Below are 26,610 nucleotides of genomic sequence, written 5' to 3'. Positions count from 1 at the left end.
TGACTAACAGTTTAAGTCTCTTTCTAAACTAAATTGCTTTTAGTTATTGAAAGAGGCAGAAGAAGAAAATTAATACACTTAATTGTTTATCTGTTTCTGTTTCTTGTTCTTTCCATGTCAGAGTGCCAACATGTAAGCTGTTTGAAAAAGGAGGAAGGAGAAAAAGCAAGGCTTCTGAATACATTAATTTTCCCTAATTAGAACTATATCTTTATAGTGACTCTATGCCTGTTTATTGATAACATGATATCTAAAGGTATGCCATCATGTAAGTTATAACTTATAAATCTTAGGAAGAAAATAGATCATGTTTTTGATAATATAATAAACATCAAGACATTTGGCAATTTAGAAAAAATTAGATCAATTTAGCTGGCTGATACAGAAGCATATCAGGCCTCTCTGGCTTTGGTCCCACCTAATATAGGATTTTGCTGATTCTCAATTTTTAAGTTTTCTTTCCAAAAACTGTTTCTACCCTGTGTTCATAATGTTCTCTCTTTTCCGAGCCACATTTTGGCTCCAAACTAGTAGTTACCCCATAAAGTCTTGTCATTTTTCTAGGTTTGTTAACAGAATTTTAAACATAAACAAACTTGTCTGTCTTTGCCTACTCGAGATTCTAACTGATTTTCTTCACAATTCACAGAAAAAAATTAAAGATTTAGGACCCATTGTCTTCATCTTCATCGTTCTTTCATTGTTTTAAGTATTGATTATGTGCCAAACACTGTGCTAAGTACCCTGCATATGTGATCTTTAATCCTCACAATAACTCTACAGAGTTTGGTCTAATTATCTTTGTTTTACAAATGAGAATACTGAATCCAAGACAGAATAAGTACTCAGTCGTAGCTAGTTACTAGCAGAGCTGGAATTTCAACCAAGCTCTCTGTGTCTCCTCAGGCTATGAATTTTCCATAGACTCTGATACCTCCCTTCCTGTGTCCCACCCTTCCTACCCTAGTAAAATATTGGAAATTCTGAGGATTCTCCACCCACTCATCTAAAACAAAACAGAACCCTTAAAATGATAGTTTGGCTAGTACTTGTGTGACATAAATATGTACTATATCTTGAGATGATATAGTACATAGTATATAGTATATTTGAATTTTCTTTTGAAAAATGAATCACTTCATGTCAGAAAATACATTCTTTGTTTACATTTTGAGAGAGATTTTTTTCAGTGTTTATAATAGTTGTTCACACCTGTGAATGTGATAAAATCTATGCTAAGCACTGACACCATAAGAAAATCTGCTCATTCTGTCTGGGATAGTTTAAGATGCATAGTATATACTTGGTTATACTCAGTGTAGCTTAGTTCCACAGTGTTTGTGCTTCCTTTATAAATGATTCCACGTTCACCTTTCTGGTATAGCTATCCATACTTCATTAACTCTTTGTGCCGATGGTACTAAGTTACTTTAGTTGTGTCTGACTCTCTGCATCCTTGTGGACTGTAGTTCACCAGGTGCCTCTGTCCATGGAATTCTCCAGACTAGAATAGTGGGTGATTGGGTTGCCATTTCCTCGTCCAGGGGATCTTCCTGACCCACGGTTTAAACCCATGTCTCTTACGTCTCCTACTTTGGCCTGCGGGTTCTTTAACTAGCACCACTTGAGAAACCCCAATCAGTTCTTTACTAGCAAGTAACTCATGTCTATAAAAAGTGATGCCAGATGAGGAAATTCCGTCTTAAATTCTTGGTTAGTTGATGTCAGCAGTATAGATTTCTAACTTTTCAAAATCCAGTTCTGTGCCCTTATTCTCCAGATATGAAGATGTGAGTCTGCTTCCTTCATTTTAAATCTGTGGATAAGCATAAGTGGTCTATTAACAGGACTTTTTTTTTGGCTTTTTCTTTTTTTGAAATTTCATTGCATTTATATCATTGACCTTTGCTTCAAAAAGCATTCAACAGTCTTTAACAGAGGGAGACCATGAAAGGGGGTGTTGTAAAGGCTTTCTTCTATAAAAGAAGTCATACAGGGAAAGCCTTATATTTGCTGAGTGATTTAATTCTTATATGTGCAGAAGTTGGCCGTGGGCCATGAGGAACATGGTGGGCAGGCACTGCTGGTTGCAGGCTCACGACCACATCTCCCTACTTCAGCCTGTATCTTTTTAAAAAGAGAGAGAGAAAAAAGCACCTCCTCTCTTGTTTTAAAATCTACCCGAGAAAAGTGATGCATGGTATCTAGACTAGTCAATTGCCTTATCAAGATTCATCAAGTCACTTTAAAAAGAAAAAATCAAGAACTGAGGAGCATATTCTCCAGGGAGAAAGATGCCTGCTTAAATCAGTCTTCTGAGTGCCTAGAGCAGAATTATGAAGGGAAAGTTCACTTATAGGAATAGCGACTACTTTGGGAGCATTGGCTATATTATGCTTATGAGATATTATTAGGGGATTGGGTATTCCAAGGTAATACCTTTTTCTTATAGATGGTGAATTGATCAGACACTGTCATTAAGTAGCTGTTTATCCTTCTCTTTACCAAATAATCTAATATCTATAGAGAAATGGGGAGCAAACATATTTTGATTAACATTTTTAAAGGCTTAGAAACTGGCTAATGAAGTATTATTAGCCAGTCTCCAAAAGGTACATTATATCCTTCATAATTTTCTGATAGTATAGTGAGACTTAGCAGTTGACTGGTTCCTTCTTGTTGAGTCATAAGATAATCCTGAACTTCATATTTGATGAATACAGGTTTACTTTGCTAGATCTTTAAGTACCTCAGGGTATTTTTATGTAAGACTGTGTATATGTATGTAGGTAGGGTTTTTTTTTTTTCCCAGTTGTTTTCTCTTTTGCAGAGTTACTTGAGAGACATGCTTGGAAATGTAAATTTTTATTACAGTTTTAAAAATCATCTTCTCTAGTCTGATCGATGCAGACTTCAATTAAGATTAACTAAAATCACTGTGGACGCAGGCTGCAGCCATATTAAAAGATGCTTGCTCCTTGGAAGAAAAGCTATGACAAACCTAGATAGTGTATTGCAAAGCAGAGACATTACTTTTCTGACAAAGTCTGTGTAGTCAAAGCTATGGTTTTTCCAGTAGTCATGTGTGGATGTGAAAGTTGGACCATAAAGAAGGCTGAGCACCAAAAAATTGATGCTTTTCAACTGTGGTGCTGGAGAAGGCTCTTGAGAGTCCCTTGGACAGCAGGGAGATTCAAGTTAACCCTAAAGGAAATCAACCCTGAATATTCATTGAAGGACTGATGCTGAAGCTGAAGCTCCAATACTTTGGCCACCTGATGCAAAGAGCTGACTCCTTGGGAAAGACCCTGATGCTGGGATAGACTGAGGGAAAGAGGAGAGGGGGCGACAGAGGATGGGGTGGTTGGTGGTGTCACTGATGCAATGGGCATAAGTTGGAACAGATTTCGGGAGACAGTGAAGAGCGGGAATGATATGCTATAGTCCATGGGGTCACAAAGAGTTGGATACGACTGAGTGACTAAATAACAACAAATACATCAAAATCTGGGTTGTGTCTCTGAGAACCTTGGGACTTTGCTAGGCTGCAGTGTCTTCAAGCAGAAAAAACTCTCAGATTTAAGGGAGATCTGAAACTTACTGGCAATGAGAAGAGAGACTGGGTTTATTCTGGGCAAGGCAGAAACAGCTCACTGAGGTCAAGAACCTAAATAAATGGTGAATTGTGGTGCTTGGAATCTACAGAATAAAGCTTGATACCCAAGTGGATATCAGATTATTTGGCAGGCAAATTTATTATACAAATTTAGAGTTAAACTGAGGGAGGGTAGGTAGCATAGTGGGAAAGTCTGCCTTCGTATAAATAAACCTGCCTTTATTAGGTGTGGACAGTAACTTTAACCCTTTGAATTCCCTCAGTAGTAAAATGAGGGTTATGACTGCCACCTTGTAGAGTTCCTTTGAAGATTAGAAAGAATATGTATTTATTGACATAGGCCCCAAATAAATGATTACTTACTGTTTTTATCATCATCACCACTTCTTTCAGATGTTTCCGTTTTACATTTTCTGTAAATTTGTTAGTCAAGAAATTGCATAACCCAATATATTAAGCAGCTTTAAGGTAGAAATACAGAGTTTGATAGGTAACTTCTCAGGATATAAGGCTTTAAGATATGTTAAGTATTTATTATTTACATAAGCATGGGTTTCTTTCCTTTCTTGACTGGCTTTGAGTAAAGCCCTAAAAATATACCATGTAGAACTATTTTTCTGCTCCTTTTTGGCACACCCTGGGATATTGCAAAGAACCATGAGTTAAGTGGGAGAGAGAAGTGAATTTCAACTATAACTGCTCAAAATAGTTTTTTTTAGGATAGAAGACAAAAGCCTCGTTATTTAGCCCAGGGCATGCTGATAAACAGAGAGGCACATCTGAATTAAAAAAAAAAGAAAATCTTAGGTTTGTATACTACAAGTAGAATCCACACAGCTGAAAGTTACTTTAGTCCCATTCTGCAAATTTTGACCCAAAGTTCCAATAATGCTCAAATTTAGAACTTCTATTTTTATTACAGAAATAGGAGTATGGGAAGCAGTAGGGGATTACTTTAACTGATATGTGTAAGAGCTGTGTAAGTATTAACAATTTTAGCTTAGGCTCCTGAAGTAGAATGAACATCCCCATGCTGCTGCTGCTGCTAAGTCGCTTCAGTCGTGTCCGACTCTGTGCGACCCCATAGACGGCAGCCCGCCAGGCTCCCCCAGTCCCTGGGATTTTCCAGGCAAGAACACTGGAGTGGGTTGCCATTTCCTTCTCCAATGCATGAAAGTGAAAAGTGAAAGTGAAGTCGCTCAGTCGTGTCTGCTCTTAGCGACCCCATGGACTGCAGCCCACCAGGCTCCTCCGTCCATGGGATTTTCCAGGCAAGAGTACTAGGGGCTCATTATTAGGAGCTGAGTCTCTAAAATAATTATATTGAGATGCAGTTCTACATTATATTGGCTCCCGTCCAATATGACTGGTGCCGGAACTCTACTGATTGAATTCTAAAAATTTGATGTCCAGAATGAGCGTGTATAGAAGAGTCACACTGTTGGAAAAAAGGGAAAAGTACTTTAGCTGTTTTGAGAGTCCTGGTCATTAGTGCAGCCTTTCATTTTTCTTTTTCCCTCCCAGTGCTTAACTCTAAAACTCAGTTTGTGTATTGAGCATTTATTTATCAAGCATATATTAATGGTCTGCAACAAGCAAGGTACTATACTAGACTCTGAAGACAGCAAGATGGCTAGGATGGTGTCCCTGAACTCTGCAAACTTACCAAGTAACAAGTATGATGAAGACTGTTATAGCACACTATTCCTCTGCTCATGCTTGGCTTGAAAGTGTTCATTGCCCAGTTATGTTCGACTCTACATCTTGAAGATAACTTGAAAAAAGGCTGCATGATATGGCCTTTGCTTTAGGCCTTTAGCAGTCTAACTAGAGTTACATATATGAAAGAATGTAGCAAAATCCATAATTAGGAATAAAGTGTACAGTATAGAGAATGTTCTGTCAGGAGGCCAAAAGATCTCTGCTGACCACTCAGGGAGAAGTCATGGGAAAAGATGAACCTGAACATAGGAGAATTTTTAAGAGTTGAAGAAGAGGAAAGATATTGTAAGAGAGATGACTATAGAATAAATAACAAGAGATAATTTGGAAGAAAATCTGACCAAAACTGGTGGTATATTGAATTTGCATGAGTGACTGGAATAGCATGGAGTCGAGAGAGAAGAGTTGAAAAGTGAAACAAAAGTTTTAGTTTCGCTGATTGGAAAGAGATGATATCACTGATGTAATGCACATCTAAGAAAAGAAAACAGGTTAATAAGAAGAAACGGGACACTAAATAGTTTTCTTACTTTAGATTTTTAGTCCTTTTTTTGGAGTTGACAATCAAGCATGTTTATTTGGGTTTAATACAGAAATGAATAGAGGTCCTCATTACAGTCATATTCACTTAGTTGGGAATTCCGGTTAATTGCCAGAATTGTGTTAATACAGCACTGGCCTAAAGTAGAAAATCATATTGAGTTTCTAGCACATTCATTAGAATCCTTGTTTTTATATTTTTCAACCAAAAGCTAGACTGAGTGAGACCTGGGTGGTTTTCTTCTCCGCTTCAGACCGGGCAGTTTGGGTGCCGGGCAGCTGTGGATGATCTGGGTACGAGGTGCAGCAGCAGTGCCGGCGCTGTACCCAGTGCTGTGCGTAAACAAAGATGTTGGAGGACCAGGCACTTGAACTCTCCATGGTTCCTTTATCATTTATTCTAAACTATCCAAGTACAGAGGATTAAATTGTCAGAAATGATTAGTGTTATTAGCATGCTAATTGAATTAATAGTCATGAAGTTGCTCAACTTATAATTCAAAATAAAAATCACTCAGTATGTATAGCAACTAGAATCTAGCTGACACTATTTCTGCATTAAGATCATCTATGATGAGATGTTAGGCAACAAAACCTTCAAACTGATTTATTTTGTTCATTGTCTTTGCTTTTATCTGCAGCTCTGGGAAATGTCAGTGCAAAGTGGGTGTCACCGGTTCTTCATGTGATAGATGCCAAGATGGATATTACGACTTTAATGAGAACGGCTGCTTGCCCTGCCAGTGCAATAATCGGTCTGCCAGTTGTGATGCCCTCACAGGTACACACTTTCCTTACCTTTTTATGTAATTAGTCCATTGTTCTTTTCATTTTGAAGAACTTCTTCTCTGAGTTAATTCTTCCCAAAGAGTTTGTAAGGATCTTTCTCTTCTACGTAGGATGTAATAGGTCATAGCAAGCCAAACTTCTTCATATAAATTTCAAAAATCATATTGGTTGGCAATCCATGGAAGCAATGAAAACTATATGAACTAAAATTCCAGAAAGGGTAGAACTCTTCCTAAGTAAGCTGATGCTCACCAGCCACTTTCCTTCCAAGGGACATTTGCCGATTCTGGGCACAGACTAAGGAGTGGGCTTGGTCCAAGTAAAAGGATTCTTCTTGAGGAAAGATACAAGAAGAACTTTTGGCAGTTATTTGGGGCTTCCATTATGAATTGGAAACTGTTGCTGCTGCTGCTAAGTCGCTTCAGTCGTGTCCGACTCTGTGTGACCCCATAGATGGCAGCCCACCAGGCTCCCCTGTCCCTGGGATTCTCCAGGCAAGAACACTGGAGTGGGTTGCCATTTCCTTCTCCAATGCATGAAAGTGAAAATTGAAAGTGAAGTCGCTCAGTTGTGTCCGCCTCTTCACCACCCCATGGACTGCAGCCCACCAGGCTCCTCCGTCCATGGGATTTTCCAGGCAAGAGTACTGGGGTGGGGTGCCATCGCCTTCTCCGAATTGGAAACTAGAGGAGCCCTAAACACAAGGCCAGTTTTCCCACAGGACGTTAAATGACTGTGCAGGAGATGGAAGGCTGGCCCAAAAGGTAGAAAGACATTTCTCAGTCTTATGGTGCTTAGGAGACAAAATCTTTTTAGAAAGAAAGGGCCTGCAACAACATATGGCCATCTGTCTGAAGACATTGCCAGATTCAAAAGGTAGATTCTGTGGGATTTAGGCTCACATCCATTATTCACATTCTAGATCTATTGCAGTCTTTCATGGCTGAGGAGACACCTGCTGGGTTCTCAATCAAAAGCCTTAGAAGGCTGTGACCAAGAAGTAGTGATGAGCCATAGGTGAACTGCCTCATACTAAAATTGCCGTTTATCCTCAACCTGTCTCAACTTCTGACTGAATTGGGGTGACCCTCTCACTACATCTGCCTAACAGAGGTAAATAGATGGGGAAACAGTGGAAACAGTGTCAGACTTTATTTTTGGGGGCTCCAAAATCACTGCAGATAGTGATTGCAGCCATGAAATTAAAAGACGCTTACTCCTTGGAAGGAAAGTTATTGCCAACCTAGATAGCGTATTGAAAAGCAGAGGCATTACTTTGCCAACAAAGGTTCGTCTAGTCAAGGCTATGGTTTTTCCTGTGGTCATGTATGGATGTGAGAGTTGGACTGTGAAGAAGGCTGAGAGCCGAAGAATTGATGCTTTCGAACTGTGGTGTTTCAGAAGACTCTTGCGAGTCCCTTGGACTGCAAGGAGATCCAACCAGTCCATTCTGAAGGAGATCAGCCCTGGGATTTCTTTGGAGGGAATGATGCTGAAGCTGAAACTCCAGTACTTTGGCCACCTCATGCAAAGAGCTGACTCACTGGAAAAGACTCTGATGCTGGGAGGGATTGGGGGCAGGAGGAGAAGGGGACGCCAGAGGATGAGATGGCTGGATGGCATCACTGACTCGATGGACTTGAGTCTGGGTGAACTCCGGGAGTTTGTGATGGACAGGGAGGCCTGGCGTGCTGCAATTCATGGGGTCGCAAAGAGTCGGACATGACTGAGCGACTGAACTGAACTGAACTGAACAGAGGGAAGAGGAGTAATCTGTGGTTCTTTTGTACACTGCGTCTGGCAACTAAAACAGAGGGCAGTTCTGAGGTAGGAAAATGTGGCCAGTAATAAAGAGAAAAGCAAGGGAAGCAGATCCACAGATGACCCAGGTATTAGAGTTATCCTAAAGTGAATTTAAAATAGCTAAAGTTAATATTTTAAGAAAATAGAGGAGAAAACAGACAAAATAGGTGAAAAGAGGCAAAATCTCAAGAGATTTGGAGTCAAAAAAATAATCAAAAGAACAATCTAGAATTGAAAAATACAACATCTGAAATTAATACCTCATTGCATGGACTTAATAGCAGTCTACAGTATATACTGTGAAGACAAAGTTATATACTATTGTATACAGTGAAGACAAGGTTAGTAGATTCAAATACAGTTCAGTTTGAAATATCCAAACTGCAGCATAGAGAGAAAAAATGCAAAGGAAAGAGCAGAGCAGAAAAGACATGTGGGATACAACCAGAAGGTCTCACATAAGTGTACTTGAAGGCTCAGAAAGAAAGGAGAGAGATACTGGGACAGAAGCAAATATCTAAAAAGATAATGGCCAAGAGTTTTCCAAATTAATGAAAGAGACCAACTCACAGATTCAAACAACTCAGCAAACCCTAGGCAGTACAGGAACAAAGAAAAGCATATCTAGGCAAACTTAGTTAAACTGTTAAAAACTAGAGACAATTAACTTCTCTGGTCTTCAGTTCTTATTCTTTCCTAAATCTTATTTCCTAAACCTTTCTAAGAAATCTTTCCTAAATGTTCCTAATCTTATTCTTTCCTAAATGTAAGGATTAGAGATACTTCCTTGGAAATCTCCCCCCGCCCCCGCCCCCCAACAAAAATCAGAACATACTAGTCCGATAAGTAACAAGTGTTTTTATGAGATTAAGGTAGCAGAATATTTGAACAGAAAGTACTCTGGAAAAAAAATCTGTGTTGAAATCTTATTCTTCATTCTAATCCTCTAGTCTTCAGTTCAGTTCAGTTCAGTCGCTCAGCCGTGTCCGACTCTTTGCAACCCCATGAACTGCAGCACGCCAGGCCTCCCTGTCCCTAAACAACTCCTGTAGTCCACCCAAACCCATGTCCATTGAGTCGGTGATGCTGTCCAACCATCTCATCCTCTGTTGTCCTCTTCTCCTCCTGCCCTCAATCTTTCCCAGCATCAGGGTCTTTTCAAATGAGTCAGCTCTCTGCATCAGGTGGCCAAAGTATTGGAGTTTCAACTTCAACATCAGTCCCTCCAATGAACACCCAGGACTGATCTCCTTTAGAATGGACTGGTTGGATCTCCTTGCAGTCCAAGGGACTCTCAAGAGTCTTCTCCAACACCACAGTTCAAAAGCATCAATTCTTCGGCGCTCAGCTTTCTTTATAGTCCAACTCTCACATCCATACATGACCACTGGAAAAACCATAGCCTTGACTGTGTTGAAATCTTATTCTTCATTCTAATCCTCTAGTCTAAGGAGAAACAAATTGATTTAGAAGAAACTGTGTTATTTTTTTCAATTACACGATCCAGTCCCTGCCTACTTGCCAGTTCTGTCTTGTGCTGTTCTTTTTCTTTACTGTTCGTGATCCAGTCACACTGGCTTCTATTTCTTTTTTTTTTTTTTAATTTTATTTTATTTTTAAACTTTACATAATTGTATTAGTTTTGCCAAATATCAAAATGAATCCGCCACAGGTATGTTCCCCTGTCCCAAGTCTCTCGCACATAATTTTTCCTCTGCCTGGAATGGTCTTTCTAATATACTTGTACCCCAACTCCTGGCCCCTTTGCCTTATTAAACCATGTCCTTCCTTCAGGCCTTCAGCTAAATGTTACTTTCACTAGAAAGCAGTCTATGCACCAAGCTAAATGACAGTTTCCCCAGTTATACACTCTCATATACATGGGTTTTTTCATAGCACATATCACAGTTTGTAATAATACCTTTTATTTGTGGTTGAGTCATATATGGTTTGTTCACTACATTGCAAGTTTCATACCAGTTTTGTTCACCATTTTACACATTTATCTTGGAAATTAGTCCACAGTAAGTATTTACTAACTTTTTGTTGGATGAATGACCAAATGAATGGGAGAACTTACAGAGGAAAATGAGTTTCAGTCCTGGATGACAGAAGCGCCTCATCATGTTGAGTAGGTTTAAGTCGCTGCCTGATTCATTTGTGGCACCAGGAAGCAGTCTACACTGTGGGTTCTCATTTCTGATCTTCCTCGTGGCAGTGGGGTAGCTCTCTTAAATGTCACGTAAATCCCAACCTGTTTTTGGTCAGGAGATAATTTAAGGCAAAAGAAATGCTTTTCGTGGTTATGATTTCTAAAGGCTAGTAATAAGAAATAAATGATTTATCTGTTTGGAAGTATGATAAAAGTGGAATCTAACATGAGAGAGTATAGATACTCCATATGACACTGTCAGCTTAATACAAAATCAGTCTTTGCTTTTGTCTCAAATTTTGAAGACTTTCCCCCCAGCAGTGTCCTGGTGCACAAGATTGCCCTCTGGTGGCCACTTACTGCGTTGTCACAGGCCTTACTCCCCCCTCACCCCTCATCTCACCTACACCTTATATTTTAGATTGAATTAGATTTTTAAAGTAACCTTTTTGTGATAAAATATATTGAGAAAAATATTTTAGAAAGCAATATGTATCAGAAGTCTTAAAAATACTTCCCTGATTAAGTAGTTCTTTTTCCCAAAATCAATTTTTAGGAAATAATTCAAAATTCCTAAAAAGCTTTATGTTCAAAGATGCTCACCACAGTGGCAGTTATAATTCTAAGAAATTAGACAACTTTACTTCTAACAACAGAAAATGAAGCAAATCAAGTTATCTAGGCAGTACACTATAAGAGCACAGAAAATGAAATCTTGACTTACCTTGGACTAATTACTTAGTCTTTTCACTTAGGAATTTGGTATTATAGCAGTAACTGCCTAATGCTATGTTATGACGATTCAGTGCAGTATGTTTATCCAGAGCCTGGCTCATTACAAGCAACAATAAATAGGCTTCCCAGGTGGCTCAGTGGTGAAGAATCTGCTTGTAATTCAGGAGACTTGGGTTCAGTCCCTGGGTCGGAAAGATCCCCTGGAGAAGGAAATGGCAACACACTCAGTATTCTTGCCTGGAGAATCCCATGGACAGAGGAGCCTGGTGGGCCACAGTCCCTAGGGTCCCAGAGAGTTGGACACCAACATGAGAGAGAGAACGAAGCAGGACAATTACATGTGCCTGTATTTAGCCTGTCTAAGAAGCAAAGCCCAAAACTTCTCCATATAAAAGAGAGATTCAAGGAAAAGTATTCAAAATCTTAATAACAGATTTCTTCGGTGATTTTTTTTTTCTTCTTTCTGTTCTCCTGTATTTTTATAGATTTTCTTTCTTCAACACATATTTCCCTTAAAATGGAGGTAGGTGGACTGTTATTTTTTGAGCTAAAATTTTATGTTCACATGGGCTTCCCTTGTGGCTCAGCTGGTAGAGAATCCTCCTGCAATATGGGAGACCTGGGTTCGATGCCTGGGTTGGGAAGATCCCCTGGAGAAGGGAAAGGCTACCCACTCCAGTATTCTGGCCTGGAGAATTCCATGGACTGCATGGGGTTGCAAAGAGTCGGACACGACTGAGCGACTTTCACTTCACCATGTTCACATAGCGTATACTTCTCTGTGAGGATTTAAGGTGCCTTCGTGTATTCATAGTGTCACATGGTGAATACTTTGACCTCAGCAGCTTGACGGGCTTGCCCAGTCCTTCATCACTCAGTGACCTTCTTCACTTTAGGATATCACCCATTTCCCCCCTTTTTTTCATGATCACTTCTGCTAGATCTTCTTTTCAGCTATAAGCCCTGGAGTGTCTGAGGTTTGTCTTGACACATTTGTCTTCTGCATTTATACTTTCCCTGCATGATCTCATTCAGTCCTTTGAATTTAAGTGCCATCTGCAAATGTTCTGATAACCAGATTTACATTTCTCCCTTGGTTGCTACACTCAGAGCTCTAACAGTGCCCTTGACATCTTCACTTGAGCGCTCCGTGTGGCACTGTAGCCTGATGCATCCAAAACAGCTCTTGATTTTACTCTATACGCTAAGCCTACTTTGCCCCTCGTGTTCTTCATTTGGTGACTGGCACCACACGAGTCATATTTGCTCTTCCTTTTTGTAAATATCTGGGGCTTCCCAGGTGGCACTAGTGATAAAAACCCTATTTACCAATGCTGGAGACATAAGAGATGTGGGTTCAATCTCTTGAGTCAGGAAGATCCCCCAGAGGAGGGCATGGCAACCCACTTCAGTATTCTTGCCTGGAGAATGGACAGAGGCGTCTGGAGAGCTTCAGTCCATGGGATCGCAAAGCAGTGAACATGACTAAGCGACTCAGCACGTGTGCATGCGTTGTAAATATCCAGTCCGTCAGCGAGTTCTGCTCAGCCTGCCATTCAGCGTGACCTTCATTGCCATCCTCCTTGTCTAACCAACTGTCACCTCTCGAAACTGTTTTCACCGTCTCTCATCTGATCATTCTGCCCCTTTTCTTGTCCCGATCCTCTGAGCCCCTCTCTACCACAGTCCAGTCTCCACATAACAACCAGAATGATCTTTTAAAAATGTAAAACCGGATCATGTCATTCCCATGCTCAAACCCGCCAAAGGCTTCCCATCCCTCTTCGAATAAAATTCAAACTGCCTTCCATAACTAGGTTTTCTTGGCCTCTGGCTTTCTTTCAGACCTTATGGTGATTCTGTTACCCACTGCCTTGTTTCCTTAGGCTGTCCTTCTTTCTGTTTAACAGGATAAAGTTTGCCTTCTGTTCAGTAGAGAAGATTAGGCATTTAAAAAAAAAAAAAACGAAGTAACTTGCTGCATTTCTGACAGGTTATATGTGAACTAGAGATAGTGAAATAAAGAAAGAAAAGGCTTTTTACAGGTGGTGATTTATGTTTCCAAAGCTTTGTCACTGAGTTTGGTTGGAAAGGAATCCTACATTCTTTCCTTTGACCAGTTATTTTTTTGGTCACCCCCACCAGACTTTTTTGATGCTTAGCCAAGGAGCATGAGATCATCTTCAGGAAACACTAGTTCCTTTTTTTTTTTTTTTTTTGCTCCTTTGGCCATCTTTCAGCAAAGAAAATGTGAATTTTAAGACAGTATTGTTATATTTTGGAGGTTCCAGGCAAAGCATAACGAACAAAGTTACACTTCAGCTAATTCTCATAGCATATCATTTATCATGATCGAAAGATTCTCAAGTTTCCGGTTTTAAAAGGAATTTAGATCTCATCCGGTTCAACTTTCCTAATTTATAGATGAGGAATTTGAAGCTTAAAGAGAAAACACTATATCCTATGGAGCAGTTTTTCACCCTCCGAAATATTTACATATATTAAATCATTGGGCAGGGAGTTATGATTCCATTTTACAGATTAAAAAAGTGAAACTCAGAGAAGCTATTTGCTGAAGGTCACTCAGAGAAGCTTCCCTGGTAGCTCAGCTGGTAAAGAATCCACCTGCACTGCAGGAGACCCTGGTTCAATACCTGGGTCGAGAAGACCCCCTGGAGAAGGCTACCCACTCCAATATTCTTGAGCTTCCCTGGTGGCTCAGCTGGTAAAGATTCCGCCTGCAATGCAGAAGACCTGGGTTCGATCCCTGGGTTTGGAAGATCCCCTGGAGAAGGAAACAGCTACCCACTCTAGGATTCTGGCCTGGAGAATTCCATGGACTGTATAGTCCATTGTGTCACAGAGTTGGACACGACAGAGCAACTTTCAGTTTCACTCAGGGAAGCTATTTGTTGAAGAGGTTCAGCTGAGAATAGAACTCATATCTGACATTAAATACATGATAATGATAAACACACATCATTTTTCTTATGCTATGTTGCCTCCCAAAGAGGATTTGTAAGCTGGTAGAAAAGCAGATTCATATTATTAGTTCCTACTGTAAATGGATTTTAAAGTTATTTTTATTTTTATTATAAAAAATCAGTCTTTAATTTTGTACATGAAATGTTTTTTAAGTTGCATGCTAAAGTCTTTGACTGTGTGGATCACAACAAACATCTTCAAGAGATGGGAAAATTCTTCAAGAGATGGGAATACCAGACCACCTTACCTGTCTCCTGAGAAATCTGTATGCAGGTCAAGAAGTAACAGTTAGAACCGGACATGGAACAACAGACTGGTTCCAAATTGGGAAAGGCTGTACATCAAGGCTGCTTATTTAACATATGCAGAGCACATCATGAAAATGCCAGGCTGGATGAAGCACAAGCTGGAATCAAAATTGCCAGGAGAAATACCAGTAACCTCAGATATGCAGATGACACCACCCTTATGACAGAAAGTGAAGAGGAACTAAAGAGCTTTGATGAAAGTGAAAGAGGAGAGTGAAAAAGCTGGCCTAAAACTCAGCATTCAAAAAACCTAGATCACGGCATCTGGTCCCATTGCTTCATGGCAAATAGAGGGGGAAACAATGGAAACAGTGAGACACTTTATTTTCTTGGGCTCCAGAATCACTGCAGATGGTGATTGCAGCCATGAAATTAAAAGATGCTTGCTCCTTGGAAGAAAAGCTATGACCAACCTAGATAGCGTACTAAAAAGCAGAGACATTACTTTGCCAACAAAGGTCCGTCTAGTCAAGGCTATGGTTTTCCCAGTGGTCGTGTATGGATGTGAGAGTTGGACCATAAAGAAAGCTGAGCGCCGAAGAATTGATGCTTTTGAACTGTGGTGTTGGAGAAGACTCTTGAGAGTCCCTTGGACTGCAAGGAGATCCAACCAGTCCATCCTAAAGGAAATCAATCCTGAATATTCACTGGAAGGACTGATGGGGAAGCTGAAACTCCAATACTTTGGACACCTGATGTGAAGAACTGACTCACTGGAAAAGACCCTGATTTTGGGAAAGATTGAAGTCAGGAGGAAAAGGGGGCGACAGAGGATGAGATGGTTGGATAGCATCACCGACTTGATGTACTTGAGTTTGAGCAAGCTCTGGGAGTTGCTGATGGACAGGGAGGCCTGGCGTCCTGTAGTCCATGGGGTTGCAAAGAGAAGAAACAACTGAGTGACTGAATTGAACTCAGTTCTTGAAATGTTTTACAGTATGCATGTGATATACTTTACAATGTATTAATTTTATAATCAGAAGAATTTAAGATAGTAAAAATAATAGTGATAAGTGCATAGTAGAAACACTTTGAAAGTTAAAGGGGAAAACACTTACCTGACAAGTCGCCCCCACTCCTGTAGTGAGCATTCTGGTGTATTCATGTCTGGTCTGTCCGTATTAATCTTGCTTATTCTCTAGCTGTGTTCCAGGTGCGTGTGATTTTTAAATAACATAGAGTGATGAGTTTTCAAAAACCTGTGAATTCTGTTGTTATACTTGTTTTCATCCTTACTTTTAAGATAACATACTCACCACGTAGAGTTATTTTTTTCGTATTGACTTCTCATTGCAGCTTATGGCATAAAACAAATCAAAATTAAAAATTTTTCTGGAGAAAATGTAAAATGCTCTAAAATAAATGGTTTAGGAGAGTGGAACTGTATTGTGATAAGCAGAGAGACAGATGTTTGTGGTCTTTTCTAGAATAGTAGAAAGTCCCAAAATAATAAGCATGTAGGTCCATAACATTATAGGAGCAAAATATTATATATATGTAATTATTTCCATTGAACATTTTTAATATGGGGAGAGCAGGTAGACAGATTTTATACATAAAGCAAGTTTTGTATTTTCCAGCCTGCAGAACACTTTGACTTTTAACATTATTTTATTTTTACAACAAGAATGTACAGTTTCCTAGTATGTATTTTTCAGCTATTTTTATCATCACGAAGATACATAGCTAAAGAGGGATCAGGATATAATAGGATCTGGGAAGAAATCAGTACCTGAAGTGTTCGTCACTATATGAGGATATACTACTTGTTGTATATATGAAATATATCATTCGCAGTATCAGACCTTAAAAGTTATATGATTAAAAGTGATATTTACATGCAAATGTGATTTAAGGGTTAAGTGTTCATATAAAAAATTTTTAAATGTCTTTCTAGATAAGTTCATGAAGTTTCAAAGAACTTTGCTGTAATTGCTTAAGAGTTGAGAGTTGACATGTATGTTAATAATTGTATGTATATTAATCATTCTTTTAGTTTTTCAAATCTTATTCCAGTTGTCAGATCTTTTACCCAGTTGTCAGATTTTATTACACAATCTCATTCTGTCTCTTCTTTTTTGTAAATATTTCACTAGTAAGGAAGAGGAATCAAATAAAATTATTTATGATGGTTTTAGCATTGAACTGTAGTTAGCTTAGCGTGTAAACTTTTTATTGTCTTCCTAGATTTCTACATAGATTTTACTCATTTCTGTGATAGTAGTTCTGAGTGTCTCTTTGAATGTAAATTATACTATATAGTTTCGTTCCGTTTGTAGACATTATGCTCCTTCAGTGCCCATCGAATGTCCTTCCTAATAGGGGACCAAAGGGTATTATTAAGACACACAGAACTTTGCTTGGCTCCTTCCTTTTCATTTCATTATTGTTTTCATTTTTATTTTAAATTTTAAAATATAAAGCCATATGGAGCATAATATGACAAATACTGATGTACCCACACCTAGAGAACTATTAACATTTTGGTATTTTGCTTAATAGAAAATTTCCAAATAGAGTTGGAGTCCTTCTCTTTGTTTTCTTCCCTACTTTCATTTTCTTCCCTCCCTCTACAGAGATAAACAAAGCATAAAACTTGCCTATACCCTCTCAGTCTATGGTTAGTTTTTATTGCATTTGAATGTATCCCTCTGCCTAGGGTATTATGTATCCATTTGCTTAGTATTGTTTAGTATGGCTTTTAAATTTTTACTTCAGTCAGTCGATCAGGGGCCTTCCCTGGCAGTGCAGTGGTTGAAACTCCAGACTCGGTGCTCCCAGTGCGGGAGATGCAGATCTGACCCCGGGTTGGGGAGCGAAGATCCCACGTTCCTTGCAATTTGCCAAAAAAATTTTTATTTTTTAATTTTTTTTGCAGAGGAATAAATGTTTATTGAGTTGAGAGGAAAAATCTCTGAACATAGAATTAATTACAAAGCATAAATCACTCTTTTAAATGAGGGTAATATAGATATTTTAGATAAATGCAACTAAGAAAACTCAAGGCATAAGAAGGAATTGTGAGAAATAAAGATAGAATTAATATATACTATTTTCATATATTTAGGTCAAGGGAGGAGTGATTATACTTCATATGCTCTGAGGTTCTTCCTGTGGGGGGTAAAGTTATTGGTTAATTTTGGACTTAGGTTATTTTATACATTTTTATTTTATTATTTGTTTAAATTTATTTTAATTGGAGGCTAATTACTTTACAGTATTATAGTGGTTTTGCCATACATTGACATGAATCCGCCACGGGTGTACATGTGTTCCCCATCCTGACCCTCCCTCCCCATCCCATCCCTCAGGGTCATCCCAGTGCACCGGCCCTGAGCACCCTGTCTCATGCATAGAACCTGGACTGACGATCTATTTCACATATGATAATTTTTTAAATCAATTAATTTGTACAAAATTTCCCCCCCAAATTTTAAAAATCAATTAATTTGTACAAAATAATTAAGCACTCCTTTTTTATGTATTATTCTGCAGTTTGCTTTTTTCCATGCAATATTTGTAGGATTTATGTGTATTCATACATATAGGCCTAGTTTCCTTATTTAGCTACAGAATCCCAACCAAGGAAATAACACAGTTTATCTATTCTTCTTTTAATAGATCTTTAGGTTGTTTTTTTTTTTCTTTGCAAATTGTTGGCCTGCTTTCGGTATGTAGTCAATCAATCAACAAGGGCTTATTACAACTCTAGTCATGTACCCAGCCCCTTCCTAAAGCGTTTACAGGCTAGTAGGGACCGGAGCTGTAGGCCTGTTCAGTGTAGGAGTAAGATGGGAGAGAAACTGAACTCTGCGACCTGTGTTGGGTGACTTTTTCTGGTTTCCGCTTAAGGTTTTTTTGGTTTGTAGGTACCTATAATTTATTTAAAGTTACCGTGCTTTTGCAGTAAATCTTTAACGTCTTAAAATGATTTGCTTCTTTTAGGTGCTTGTTTCAATTGCCAGGATAACAGTGAAGGGGATCACTGTGAAGAATGCACAGAAGGATTTTATCAGAGTCCTGATGGCTCGAAAGAATGTCTTCGCTGCCCTTGTTCAGCAGTGACATCTACAGGCAGTTGTATCATAAGTAAGGCCTTTCTCTAAATACTCATTTTTAGAGGAAAAATCAGTGAGTCAGTGATCAGCAGGTAGAAAGCTCTAGATGCTGTAGGTGAAAGGGAGTTATAAAAATAGTAAAGCTTTGCAGTAAATGCATTTGTGAAATGAGACACAAAGGAGGGATGAGAGTGTTGTTGTTAAAGCTGTATTTTATCCTGTCTTACGCGATTAAAGAGGAAGAAATAAAAGAATTACGAGTGCCTCTCCATCTCAATTACTCAGATTCTTTAGATGAGCATGCTTCTTTTGTTCTCTTTAGGTTTTCTGGACAATTAATAAATAAAGTGTAAATTGTTACTTTGGATTCCATGTGTTTCTTAAGTTTGAGAGGAGATAATAGGCGGAGGCTGGAAAATGTTTTTTTGTATGTGTGGGGGGGGCGGGGGAGGGGTTAGTAGTAGTTTTGCATTTTGAAGCAACTTGAAATTGTACTAAACCGTGTTGGTGTTCTTGCTCTTTAGAGTTGGGTGAATCGGAACCTGAATGTGTCCAGTGTAAAGATGGTTACACAGGCCAGAACTGCAATGACTGTAACCACGGCTACTATAATTCTGACAGCATCTGTGTGGAGTGCCAGTGCCACGGCCACGTGGACCCAGTTAAGACTCCAAGGGTTTGTGAGCCCGAGAGCGGGGAGTGCATCAGCTGCCTCCACAACACCACCGGCTTTTGGTGTGAAAACTGCCTGGACGGTTACGATCGAGACCTCGAGGGAAACTGCATCACGAAAGGTAAAACTTCGCCTAAGGGTGTACAGTTAATATCTTAACCTAGCAAGGAAAATGTCAGGACAACTACTTTTAGCTTCGTAAAACCTTCCAGTCCCACCAGGGAAGTTTTTTTGGGAAATAGATTTCGATAGAGATTTGCCCAAAGAGATTCCCTTCTATTCCTGCTGCTCTGCTGAGACTCCAGAGTCAACTCCAGAAGTTTGAGGACCATGATGAAGTCATTGCGGTGTTCTCACATCTTCTCTTCATCTGTTTTTATTTTAATAATTTAAAGTCCTGTCGTTTCTTTTATCTTTTGCTTCCTGTATTCTCATCACTTCCAGGGATCATCAAAGATCTTTTTAAGTAGAAACCTACAACTTGACTAGAAGTTAGCTGAGAAATAAGAATTTATTCCAGCTTCTGTCCTAACTTTGAGCCTAAGTTTTCCCACCTGATGGAGGAAATAGTAAAAATATTCCTTCATTTTTGAAAGAAAAAAGTTACTCATGTGGCAAAATGTTTCTTACAGGGAAGTTCAGTAAGGATTCAGATAAAAATTAATGATTAGAAATTCGGGATGAGTTGGGGATATTCAGACTTACTTAGGTCATAGAGATCAGACCATGCTCTTCTATAAACTGTTCTTTGATATTCTGACAGAAGCCGAATCCTGGGCTGATACAGTTGCCCTTTGGCAAGACTTAGTCTTGTACCATTTTCTTGATATCCTTATTCTGCTGTGATCAAGGCTCAAACGCTCAGATTGAACCCTATCCCTAGTCCAGAGAACCTGCCACTCAATTTTCTTTCCCACTGGAGGCGTACGCCTTGTCCGTATTTAGCTGACCAGGCTGTGATGACTTTTCTTATTAGCTATTAGGGAATGTAAGACACGCCTCTTTTTAGGGTGGATTGGTGTGCCGGTTGTGGTGATGAATTGTGATGATAACAGGGATCATTTCATCGAGTGCCTAGTATGTGCCACGCACTATGGACATTAAATGTAACGATGTTCTATACTTTATTTAATCCTTCCCAAGGACTCTGTAAAATAGATACCGTTATTCCCATTTCATAGGTGAGGAATCTCAGTTTTAAGAAGATTGGCTCACTTATTTATTGCTACACAGTTCTAGTCGATCCCAAAGCTTTTGGTAGTTCTACTGAGCTATGCTGCATTAGAAGTACACAGTATAGTACCTTAGTTGTAAAATAACTATATCTATTTAAAGGAAAAATCACTATGCTGGCAATGGCTGTTTTCTCTCTCAGCTGATGTCAACTATGGCCATTTAAATTGTGTTTTTCAGAAGCAACTAGAAATGCAATTTTCCCTATTTTGTTTTTGCCCCCATTAAAGAGAATTTTACCTTTATTAAGTGCCATCAGACATGCTGAACTTATTTTAGTTCAAACGAGTATTAGCTATCCCTTTCACTTTTAACAAAGTGATTTAGAAGTCACTAGTGACATACTTACTACCTTTTCAGGAATTTGTATGAATCTATTCAAGAGTACAGGAGGATGGAAAACTCCAACATTAGAATTTTCCCAAAGATTTTAGTATGGATATTATATACGTTTTGGATAACAGCCAGGGTGTAATAATCTAGTTTTCTAGACCCTGATTCTTTCACTATATTTCTTGAGAAATTATTTTTTAACTTACTTTAACATTACTTTAAAGCAGAGTATCATGTCAACATCCCATATCAACTTCCACTCCCATGTGTATTTCTTTTATTGTTTCTTAAAACCAGATATTTTGTCTTTTACATTTCATTCTCTGTTTTTATTTTCAGAAGTTATTGTTCCAACACCTGAAGGTTCTACCATTCTGGTTTCCAATGCCCCTTTGACCACATCAGTGCCCACCCCTGTTATAAATAGCACCTTTACCCCTACCACCCCGCAGACTGTCTTTTCAGTAAGCTCTGCAGAGAACAGCACGTCGGCCTTAGCGGACGTGTCATGGACCCAATTTAACATCATCATTTTGACAGTCATCATCATTGTGGTGGTGCTGCTGATGGGGTTTGTGGGGGCTGTGTATATGTACCGGGAGTACCAAAACCGGAAACTCAACGCCCCCTTTTGGACCATCGAGCTGAAAGAAGACAATATCAGTTTCAGCAGCTACCACGACAGCATTCCCAACGCAGATGTGTCAGGATTGTTGGAAGATGATGGCAATGAAGTGGCTCCCAACGGGCAGCTGACCCTGACGACCCCAATGCATAACTATAAAGCCTGAGGAGGAGCCAGAGCTGTTCTCCTGGACTTTAAGGCCACAGTGCTTACTAAGACAGCATCATTCTCTGCGCCACAGCCTGGGTAGAGTCGCTGAGATGAGAAAGCAAAGGCATGTAGTGCATCGGAAATTTTCAGGTACAAACGTGTAATGTACTTAGCCTGTTACTCTTAGTTTTCCCATGAAGATCTGAAGCAGTCACTGACGATGAGGACTTGAAGTAAAGTGTATTTTTGTACCGAACCACATGGGAGGGTAGAAGGCTGGGCCTCTCAGTGCAGCCCCAGTCCGCTTTGACCTCCAAACAGATTCCTGGGGGAATGTTCACCATCAGTGGAAACAGGATGATGGATGTGGAGGGGAAAGGACTGCCAGAAGACTTTATCTCCATTCTTGATAAAGGAAGGCCAGGAAGGATATTCATTTTACTGGACTAAAAGACATCCTTGAGGAAAAGCTGATATTTGGGCTGTGTCATAATACACAATCTTGATTGTTTCTATAATAGGGGCAGTGAAGTCCCAAGAAGATCTTTAGAAGGGTTTGATTTTTCTTTCCAGAGTTTTTGCTCAATAATAAGATTAAAGCACAGGATAAGCTTCTAATGGTAGAGAGAGGAAGGCAATGTCTGGGAAAGCATAAAGCTGATGATTCTCCTTAAGGCCTCAGTGTAAATGATAAATTGTTTAAAAAGAAGGAATATTCCTGCCTCTAGAGAAATAAGGTGTATATAGTTAATGTAGAATATCTGGTCAGCATTGTATTTGTATCTATTTGTAAAAAAAAATCATGTCTTATTTTATCATCTAGAATTTATTTGTATAGCAGTTAATGGCATTGTAAAAAGAAAATATGGGGTTAAAATACTGTAAAATAGATGGCAATATTGCTAGAGCTGGGACTCTGGTGAGCATCAGTGATTTTTAGTCCCTCTTTTGACATTGTTGAAATTTATAAGAGGTTGGATGTTTCTAATTTTTCCCTTTTTCAGTCTAAAAGTAGAGTTCTATCGTCTTTGACTTCCTATAGATTCAAGCAATAGATTTTGAAGACAATGATTGTTAAGCTGGGACACAAGGCTGCATTCTCCAAACTACTCACCTGTTTAGACATTAGCTTCTCTATATTTTACATAGATTAAAGTAGAACAAACACATGCTTATTAAAAAAAATGTTTTAAGTAACAATAGTCTTCCAAAGGAAGAAATGTTTTAGCTCCAAAAGAAAAGCCATCATATCACTTGGGATCCGCTGTGAAATATCATACCTGTGAACTATTTATATTCTCTCCCACCCCCAAATACTCCTGCATTTGAATGTAGCCGGTCACTCAGATGCCACGGGGTGTGGACCACGTCCTGCATGCTGCAGTTCTTGTATCTTCCTGTCTGGCTGGAAGGTGGCTCCGTGGTTGAGAGGGTATAGTCAGGCATTGCATTTACACGCAGTTTTTTCTTTGAGGCCATCTCTGCCTTTGCTCTCCTCTAATTATGATGTTGACAGATTGTAGATTAAGGAAAGCCAGGAAAAACAACCAGAAGTCAAATGCAGATATTTATTAGGAGGAAGAACAAACTGTCAAGTAGTTAGAAAAAAAAAAAGCAAAAATTAAACCTACGAACCCCTGCCAAGCTGATCACCCTACCTGACTTCTCCAGAGAAAAACCTGGAATTTGGTCATCCCTCTGCAGTTGGAGATGATGCTCTGGAGGATGTACAGGCAGATAATCTACGTCTAGTAACTGGAGAGGCTCTGGATATCTGGCCATTGCTCATGAAAGAGAGATCACATTAAAATCAGATAATGTTTCTATAGCCCTCTGCAGTTTGCAAGGCGGCTTTCTGTACCTGTGTCCTTCGTTCCTCACCACAGGCCTTTGAGGAAGTAATTGTTGTTCCCAGTTATCGGTGAGGTTAAATGTCGTGTTCAAGGCTACACCGTATGTTATTAGGCTTGGAATCAGGACTCCTAACTCAGAAGCACATGTTTTTTTCAGCTGTATGCTTGTGCAGAAATGACCCAGCTGCAGACATTGGAAGGCTGGGAGGAAGAATCCCATCTGTGAACGTTTCTGATTTTTGTAAATACAAGGTACAATCCAGGGCTATATAGCCACGAAGGACTTTGCAGAAAGAACATGGAGGATTACTCTCTGAAGCCAGTGTTGGTGATAAGAAAATAAAAATACCAGTCTGTGCTTCATAAAAGGAAACTGATCTTTCCAAGCAGGGAAAGAAAACCCGATTTCCCCAGCAGCTGCCACATATGCGTATAGAGACTGTTCCAAGGAATTGTGTAACGTGACATATGCCTTTCCCAGACTATCACGCCCTCAAAGCCAGGGATTGGGGATAGTGGGACATGAACGTTTGTTCACAGAAGTTAACACAATAAAGAAAGAAAGAGTTTGTTGGGGTCTAAGAGCCAAAGCTGAACGAACAGTCCAGATTCTGGCTATGTAGACATTCCTTGAAACAGACGTTAAAAGGAGTTGCAAAAATCGAATCACAAAGAACGTTTACATATTTATGAACAGAGCCTAGGTCATGTTCTTAATTTATCCTGGTGGAAAAAATCAAGCTCTTAAAATCTGTTTTAAATAATATTCTTTAGTGTTCTGTGTCTCTGCTGGTGGAGGTAATTTTGCTCTAAAGTAGAAATCCGTCATGAAGTGATCTACCACCAAAATCACTCTAGGGAACTGGCCTGAGAAAAATGCCTTGCACAGCAGTCATTCCGCTAGAAGTGTGATCCCCACGCACCAGGGTCCCATACGTCCTTTAGAAAGACTAAGGGTGTCTCAGAAGTAGGGATGTGTTTATTTTCAAATGAGGTGAGACTAGTGTGAATCTGATTGACGAATGACAGATACTGCTGTGGGATAACATTTTCATCTTCATTAATTCATTGCAGTGAGCCCTGTGCATTTCTGACAGTCATGTGTCCTGGGTAGTGTTGAGAAGTGTGTCTGTCCTCCTTTACTTTCCCCTCCCTACTGCTGTCCTCTAGCTCCCAGAGGTGTCTTACTAATAGAATTTCTCTAGTTACAGAGAAAAATGATGATAAAACTAAACCTCATGTATACTAAGGTCCTGTGGACTTAATGTGTTACTTTTAGGGAACCTGAATTTTAAGAGCAAACAGAGCTGACACGGAATGGGAGGAGAGAGGTTTGTGGGGGAGAGGATTTGTGGAAGCATCGCGTTGTATGTCTGCACTCTCGCCCCAGGATTTCTGGAGACTTTGACCGTTAAGCAGCACTCAGTGACCTGCGGCTCGCTGTGGCCAGCTGAGTGCCTGGAGGACATGTAGCCCTTCTTGTGCTGCTCTGGAGCCAGATAGCTGAAACGACAGCCCTTCCTACTGACAGCCCTAGTTTGGACCGCATTATTAAATCATTCACTTTGGTCCTGTCTTTCTTTGTAGGACATACGGTCAACATAGCACCTCTGATTATGAACATTCCCTGGTTCTTATATTTTGAGGTATGTGGGAAGGAGTTCAATTTATATATCACAAGGAAAGAAAGCTCCCACAAAAATTTCGGAAAACTAAAAAGCAACCCAAGGTAACCCGTTAGAGCAAAGGAAGCATCTCTGGCCTCATCGACGAAGAGCCTTTGGTCTGTTATGATCGTCTCGATAGGAGTTTGGGAGCTGAAACGAGTTTGGTGTGTGCAGGGGAGTGACGGGAGGTTAGTGTAAGTTTTCCCTCAACCTTGAGCCAGTGACTACGCCAAGGGAAGAAGCAGGAAGAGCACGCTGGTTCACCTGAAGAAATCAAACGATACCACATGAACTAAAAAGGCTACGGATCCCCAGAGTGTCAGAGGTCGAATGACGCTTTTTCAAAGGCCACTGGGAACCATCTGCAGTAACTCTACCAGCAGCTCTAGAACGCGAGACCAGGCCTGAAGCCTGCACTAGCCTGAGAGCTGACCGATTTAAAGCGACTTCATGCTAGGTACAAGCACTCTGTAATACGTTAAATTTCCGCCCAAGCAATTGGGAGTGTTTCTGAAACATTAAAATCGTATTTATGTCACTAAAATTCTAACGCACATCTTAAAAACATGTCTCATACATATGCTGGACTAGGCTTCATGATGCATTTCTAAATTTGTGTATGATTTGAATATAAGAAAGAATTTATACAAGAGTGTTATTTAAAATTATTAAAAAAATAAATGTATATAATTTGTACCTGTTGTAGATTTGCTGTTTTACTTTTTTATGTGGTCACAGTTGTTGGAAGTCTTTTAATATGTGTCACAGATCACTTATTTTCAAACTGCTTCTTGAAAATCTTTGTGTCCTGCGTTTATTGATCATGCTTTCTGTTTCAAGAAGTTCCTTTAAAGAATGTTTTCCACTTAGGGGAAAAAAATGCCACACGAAGAATATTCCCCCTCTCAAAACACCCTGAAGCAAAAAGCATATATTAACATATAATCTTGTTTAATAACTGTCCCCTATGAGATCCATTGGACTTCCCTGGTAGCTCAGACATTAAAGCGTCTGCCTACAATGAGGGAGGCTGAGTTCAATTCCTGGGTCCAGAAGATCCTCTGGAGAAGGAAATGGCAAAGCACTCCAGTACTCTTGCCTGGAAAATTCCATGGACGGAGGAGCATGGTAGGCTACAGTCCATGGGGACACGACTGAGTGATGTCACTTTCTTTCTGTCTTTCTATGATATCCATTGGGCATCCCTGAAAGCTCAGTTGGTAAAGAATCTGCCTGCAATGCAGGAGACCCCAGTTCAATTCCTGGGTCAAGAAGAACCACTGGAGAAAGGATAGGCTACCCACTCTACTATTCTTGGGTTTCCCTTGTGGCTCAGCTGCTAAAGAATCCTCCTGCCATGTGGGGGAC

At 39.6% G+C, this 26,610-nt stretch overlaps 1 protein-coding gene across 1 annotated transcript in view; it reads left to right on the top strand.

Moving 5' to 3' along the window:
• The window catches only part of MEGF9 (multiple EGF like domains 9), an 80,553-nt gene extending 54,615 nt beyond the window's left edge, over positions 1-25,938 (top strand). The window contains exons 3-6 of the mRNA XM_061426683.1: positions 6,520-6,659; positions 18,596-18,739; positions 19,233-19,502; positions 21,287-25,938. Of these exons, the coding sequence (XP_061282667.1) occupies positions 6,520-6,659; positions 18,596-18,739; positions 19,233-19,502; positions 21,287-21,738 (1,006 nt within the window). The 3' untranslated portion in view covers positions 21,739-25,938. The remainder of the gene's footprint in view (positions 1-6,519; positions 6,660-18,595; positions 18,740-19,232; positions 19,503-21,286) is intronic.
• Positions 25,939-26,610: the final 672 nt, after the last annotated feature.

Source organism: Bos javanicus, chromosome 8 (genome assembly GCF_032452875.1).
Source record: "Bos javanicus breed banteng chromosome 8, ARS-OSU_banteng_1.0, whole genome shotgun sequence".
NCBI classification, from domain to species: domain Eukaryota; kingdom Metazoa; phylum Chordata; class Mammalia; order Artiodactyla; family Bovidae; genus Bos; species Bos javanicus.
The sequence above is the reverse complement of the archived record's forward strand: the minus strand, read 5'-3'. Positions and strand labels throughout refer to the sequence as shown.